The following is a 6613-nucleotide window of genomic DNA, read 5'->3' as shown; positions in this document are numbered from 1 at the left end:
TTCTTCCTCTTGTGCTTCTAGCTCTCTCTGTCTCTTTCCCTCTTCCACCTCTACATCTTCATCATCAACCATGTAATTAGGGTCACTTCCAATTTGACCATCCTCATCAGAGGCATCACTGTCCTCATAAGCCTCAAATCCTTGATATCCCTCTTCTTCTTCTTCCAAAACTGCTTTCAACTTGTCTGTTGCATTTTTGCTTTCTTGTGTGCAAACACCAGCAGGACCAGCAGGGTGATGTGTGCTACATTGACTGTCAAAGACTACTCCTTCCTTATCAACAGCTAAGATAGGAGGCTCACTAAGATCATAAACAAGAGGCTCTTGGTACACCACAGTGGACAAGTTTGGCTTTTCAAAATGCTGCCTCTCAAAATCAGTATCAGGGGGTGGACAAGCCCTGACTAGCAAATTAAGCACCAATTTGTCCTGGATCTTCCTCTTTATCATCTGTAATTCTGCATGACTGTCTACCAAATCCAGCCCTTTCTCTCCTAAAGATGGATTTTCAATGTGAAACAAACAATCATATGCATTAAATCCTTGGGTTTCCATCACTGCAACCAAATTCAGATAAGTAATATATGAACCACACAACTTCATCTCCAATGGCTCTCTTGCATCAAAATGGATCCTTACTTCCCAAATGTCTTCATCCAAACTACAGAACAAATTAAATTTCATGTATTCATTATAATTACTCTTAATTTGCAGAGCAACAGTACAGTACAGTGCAATTTAAAGTAACCTGTAAGTCTATTATTTACTAATTGAGCACAATAGCAAAATTTGGAGAGCAACAGTACAGTACAAAACAATTTAAAGTAACAGTACCAGATAGTACAGAACAATTTGGAGAGCCACAATAATCCCAAATTTTTACTGTCATTGAACTAATTTGAGAGTGCAATACACTATGTTACTAGGTTAGTTTAATTGTCCTATACTAGTCACTTCAATTGGATAAAACCTAATCCCCAACTGGATAAAGCAGAAGATGAACAAACCCTAAAAATGCCCAATTGGATAAATCAGAGGAGGAAGAGGACAAGGGTACTTACAGCACACCGCCAAGTCCATGCGTCAACTCATGGCTGCTGCTAGGATTCGCCACCCACTGATGCGCCAACCGCAACCGCTGCTCCATGGTGAGTAACATCGACTCCTCGTCGTCGGTCGAGTACGCGGAGCTGGAGTCGACGCCGCCATCCCAGTCGACGCCAGCCGTTCCGCTAGGAGGCCAGAACGGCATCTCACCGCCGCCGTGGACGCCCTCGCCGCCGCCTGGCGGAATCGCCGACGCCATGGACTAGGGTTAGAGCGAGGAGGAGGAGGGGAGGGGAATGGTGCGGCCGGGCTGGAGCTGGTGCGACCGGACCAGGTTGGAGAGCAGCAGCGCACCGGCTCGTCCTAGTCAGCGCGCGGGCACACGCCGATTGGCCAGCGTGGCACCTGACGGGTGGGCCCGAGCTGTCGGATCGGGCGTCAATACGTATAAATACGCGTTTTAGCCTAATTTACAAAAACTTAAACCAATGTTGGTACTGACACGCAAAAATTAGCAATCATGGTACCAATCTGCATGTGATGCCCGAATTGTGGTACTTCTGTGCAATTAACTCCATTAGCTCAGACCCACGACTGGATCCTATGATTCCTTCGTTCGTGACAACAATAATTCGATACGCTACATGTGAGCAACGTCGTGATCAGCGATTCCTTTTCCTCCATTTGGCGCCTTTTAAATTCCGCATCTTTGCCCTACAAATCGTCCTCGAGCCGCCAGTTCATCGTCTTTTGCCTCCTCAACTTTTGTCTGCACTGCGCTCCCCACGACCACGACCAGGGACGGCCAGTCGCTCGCTCGCCACCTCCCTGCCACAGTGCCGCACCTAACGCCGATGGGATATCCAGTACAGGTACACGCGAATCCGTTTTGGACACGCACGCTTCGTGCCGGCCCTATTATTACATCCCTTTTCTTCGCACCAAACCGCAAAAGGTCTTTTCATGTGTGTTTCCTTATAAAAACGTACGTATACACCAACCAACCAAACAACATATACCGGCAAAGATCACAGCAATTTCGGAGTTCAAGAAAGCATCTCCTCGCGCTGTCGAGATCGATGTTTTTGGTGGTGGTGGTGGTGTGTTACGTACGTACACTTTACCCCCAGGTCAAGTGACACACCTTTCTGAACCAAAGCATCCAGATAATGGGATGATGTTGCCGCGCGCGATAGCAGAAAATGCAATGCGCGCGGCACAACACTCCGGGGAAGATTCATCCGTTCTTGTTCGTGGACGTGGCGAGAGCGGCGGCGAACCTGAAACCGATTGACGCGCCACTGCAATACCCACGGCCGTCGACGTCAAGGTGGGCTCGACAGATTCCAGATACCCACATGAGAACGTAGAGAGAACGACAAAATGAAAATACAAAGTGCACTTGCTCAGGTTAAAGTCGACGGCGATGAAGGGGGGTGAGAATAAAATTTAGCTAAGATGCAGGCGACAGCTACATTATGCAGGCGGATCAGATCACACTCACAGTGCCAAAGATTGAATGAAACTAGTGCTGCTAGTAGAGGTCGGACTCCTTGTGCGTCTGGATGATGAGGTCGGAGGTGGGGTAGGCGACGCAGGTGAGCGCGTAGCCGGCGCCGACCTGCGCGTCGTCCAGGAAGGACTGGTCCGACTGGTCCACGCCGCCCTCCAGGACCTTGCCGGCGCAGGTGGAGCACGCGCCGGCGCGGCACGAGTAGGGCAGCTCCACGCCGGCCTCCTCCGCCGCGTCCAGGATGTAGCTGTCCTCCGCCACCTCGATCACGCTCTCCTTCCCCTCCGGCCCGATCAGCTTCACCTTGTACACCGCCGCCGCGCGCAAGTCGCTCCGTGCTCTTGAGCCTGTCAGCGTGGGCGCCATTCTCGCCGAGCTCAGGTGCAAGTCCGCCGGTTGTTGTCTGGTGCTGTGGTTCAGGCGTGGGTTCGCTCTCAAGTTGCACAGAATTGGTGCCGTGAATGTAGTTGCCATCTCGGGTGCTTGGGGTCTGCTAAAATGGTAATCCTCATTCAGAAACAAGAGAGGAGATGCTATAGTAATAACAGACAGAAAGTAGAAGGAGTTTACAGGCACAAAATTCAAGCAGAAATATTTGGCCCCAAAATTTCCACTTTTGGGTGCAATAAGGCTTAACATGTGGGCTTAAATAAATTGGTTTTACACTACTTCAAAACCCAACACTTCAATTAGACCTGTCCCAAAATTATGCTTTACAAGGACCAATTTTTTTTGGACGGTCACCGGGGGGGAGGATCCCCACCTGAATATATTGCTCAAAAAGCTGCCAAAGCCTGAACCAGTTTATAAGGAAAACCAGACCGAAAACCTACACAAGTTGACCCTGTTTATGAGGGAAACCGGGCAGAAAACCGTACAGGTAACAAGGTTACAGAAGAAGAGAAAAAAATTGACGCCCAGGAGAAGGCACGACCTAGCTAGCATGCAGAAAGACCAACACCACGAGAGACACAAGTAGATGTGGGGTGTTGTTGAGGGATCACAATGCCAAGACTATGCAAACAACCTAACGCACCGCACCGGCGTGCGTACCAAGCCCCACGGCCCACGGCACAACAGAGTATCATCCATAATCAACGAGTGTCAAACCATAACACGAACCTTGACTGGGAGATCCGCCACGAGCGGTCGAGACGATTAGCAGGTTGGGGAGGCACTTATCTACTATATACGGCAGCAAAATTATTTAGAAAGTATGGTGTTGATTGAGCTATACGATGTGACCAAGCAATCAAATTAGTATTTCTGGCTAGAAAATAGGTCTGAAAGCAAGTGCTAAAATGAAGTAAAGTGTCACAACTATGTCCTACCCGTCTTAGCAGGTACCCCATCTGTTCACAAATGTAAGACGTTTTCGCAGTTACGAAAGAACAACAATATCGTCTGATCACAGAAGTTTGTCATATCCACTTCGAAGAAAGCAATACAACTCTTCCCCACGACACCTTTCGCACGGAAAAAAAAGGCAGAAGAATGACCCGAATGGGCCATAAAACATGGACATTAGAAGCTAGTTGATGAGCATGGACCAAATTTTTTAATCTCTGACAATGGACATTAATTAAAGTAGAAGCGATGCTATTACAGTCAAGTAAGTGCCTGATGAGTAAAAGATATCCAGTTGCAGCCAATAGTTTTTGACAACATGTATTTGGGATTGGGATATGGATGAGACTGCAAAGTGCATGACACATATCAAGTCTATGGTAGTGAATCAGCTTTTCCGTTTATGTGGGAAACTCTATGTGGATCTTTGTCATCCGCACTTGAATGACCCGCCGCATGATATAGTATGACGCGAGACCTTTTAGATTTCCTTTTCACCACAAAGCTCTTTCAGAGTAAGCTGAAACCCTTAGAACATAAGTAATGCCGATAAGAGTAAGCGCGGCATCTTTGACAGCATGTTGTGCATGTCAAGCCCAATACTCTACTTTACATATCTGCAGATAAGGTTGTGGTTTGGGCACTGAAACTAAGCCGTAATTTATATGCTGCTGATGTCAAAACAGAAAGTAATGTCAAGTGATACTAGTAGTGCTTATTAGATTTGGGGTTGGACAGTTGGACTTGGACCCATATAATTCGACAGGCATGGTCAGAACTCAGTATAGTATACCTATCAGATTTGTCCATCCTACAGAAACCTCAAGTAATCAGCGCAACTCATAGTGCTACACATTTATGAGAGGGAGGGAGCAGAGCATGAGTGGCGAAGCAGGCAAGACGAGGTGCAGGCGGGGTTCCCTGCATTGCACATTCGCATCGCACTAGAGTCTACACAGCACAGGCGAAATCAACCAAGTGATGAACATTGAACAGTGGTGGTTTACCGTTGCATTTGGGCACCACTTATCTGACGCGGGATTTGGAAATTGGGAGATGGGATGAGAAGAGCAGAGGAGACTGACCTGGTACTGGTAGGAAGGAAGGAAGTGTGCCGCCGCCGCGCTGCAATCCGGAGCGAGGCAAAGGGGGAGAGGGGAAGAGGAGGAGCGTGGAAATGGAACGGTCACGGGGCGCTTGGCTGGGATACGGATGAGAAGAGAAGAGACGCGTCATTGACACCAGGCGGCAGGCGCGGCCGGGGGCCCTTGGTCGGATCCCGCGTCCCCGCGCCATCCGGCATTTTGTGCGCCAACGGGAGCACGGATCCGACGGTAGCGTTCTGGATGCTTCGGTTGCTCCGCTCCTGCTGGCTCCGCTCCTGCTGGACGGACGCCACGGCGGCGACAGACGGTGTTTTAGCCGCGCCACCCTCAGACAACTTTTTCGGGGTTGGCATCGAAAAAACGTCTTAGAATGTTGAAATCCGCCTGTTCGGCCCGTTTTTTGGCTTGACGATCGCAGGCCGAACCCGACGCACTGGGGGGCGCTCGAGTGCTCCGGCGCAAGGGAAAAATATGTCTGGCCCACATCGTTAGGGGAAAAGTCAAGTATTTCTTTCCGATTCGCCTCCCACCCCCACGCGCTCAGCCGCCAACCGGCTGTATCCCGGTGCCGCCCACCGCCCCGCCACCGCTAGATAGTCCATCCCCGTCGGAAAAAGAGCAGAGGTTTCGCCGAGGCAGCCCTTCCACCACTAGTTGGGCGATTTTTTCGTCGTTTCCGGCCGCGGAGGGGCAGTTTCAGCGGGTACATGCCCACCGCGCCCGTAAGGTGTTCGGCGATTTTGCCTGCCTCGGCAATGGACTCGGACGACGAGGGAGCGCTCGTCGCGCTGCTGGAGGAGGAAGCCGAGGCCGACGTCCAGGAAGAGGAACATCTCATGGTCCTCGCCGCCCTCGTCGACCTCCTGGCGAGCAATGAAAAGCCGCGGCGAGGTGGCTCGGTGCTGGGGCGGATGAAAGCAAAGAACTGGCATCGTCTCGAAGGCTACTGCATGATCTACTCCGACTACTTCGCCGACGCTCCACTGCACGGCGACAAAATATTTCGGCGCCGTTATCGGATGAGCCGAAAACTTTTCCTCAGGATTGTGAATTCCACCTGGGAGTTCGACAGCTACTTCAAGTGCAAGAAGGATTGCACCGGCAAATTTGGATTCACCTCGATCCAGAAGTGCACGACAGCGATGAGGATGCTTGCATACGGAGCTCCCGGTGATTCACTCGGCGACTATTGGCGCATGGCCGAGTCCACCACCATTGAGTGCTTCTACAAGTTATGTCGGGCAATGGTGGCAGTGTTTGGACCGCAATACTTGCGAACACCCAATGCGGAAGACACTGCTCGGATCCTAGCGCAGAATGCAGCAAGAGGATTTCCTGGGATGCTTGGAAGTATCGACTGCATGCATTGGAAATGGAAGAACTGCCCATTTGCTTGGCAGGGGATGTACAAAGGCGCCAAAGGCGGTTGTAGTGTGGTACTTGAGGCGGTGGCCACACAGGACCTCTAGATTTGGCACTCCTTCTTTGGTATGCCAAGAACTCACAATGACATCAACGTGCTGCAGTGCTCCCCTGTCTTTGTCAAGCTTGTTGAAGGTCATTCTCCTCTGGTGAACTTCGAGGTCAATGGGCGGCACTA

General features: G+C 50.4%; 1 protein-coding gene across 2 annotated transcripts; it reads right to left on the bottom strand.

Moving 5' to 3' along the window:
* Nucleotides 1-2428: 2428 nt before the first annotated feature.
* Nucleotides 2429-5146, bottom strand: LOC119355085 (ferredoxin-1-like). Of its 2 annotated transcripts, none has more exons than XM_037621869.1 (2): nucleotides 4993-5146; nucleotides 2429-3053 (listed from the first exon to the last, which is right to left on the bottom strand). In XM_037621869.1, exon 2 carries the CDS (start codon nucleotides 3032-3034, stop codon nucleotides 2582-2584), a length of 453 nt encoding a protein of 150 aa, XP_037477766.1. In that variant the 5' UTR covers nucleotides 3035-3053; nucleotides 4993-5146; the 3' UTR covers nucleotides 2429-2581. The 2 variants fall into 2 exon arrangements, with proteins under 2 accessions (XP_037477766.1, XP_037477765.1); XM_037621868.1 differs by having other exon boundaries at nucleotides 2429-3050; nucleotides 4993-5144.
* Between the last annotated feature and the right edge of the window lie 1467 nt (nucleotides 5147-6613).

This window comes from Triticum dicoccoides, chromosome 2A, assembly GCF_002162155.2.
Source record: "Triticum dicoccoides isolate Atlit2015 ecotype Zavitan chromosome 2A, WEW_v2.0, whole genome shotgun sequence".
NCBI classification, from domain to species: Eukaryota; Viridiplantae; Streptophyta; class Magnoliopsida; order Poales; family Poaceae; genus Triticum; species Triticum dicoccoides.
Note: the sequence above shows the minus strand (reverse complement) of the source record. Positions and strands in the feature narration are given on the sequence as shown.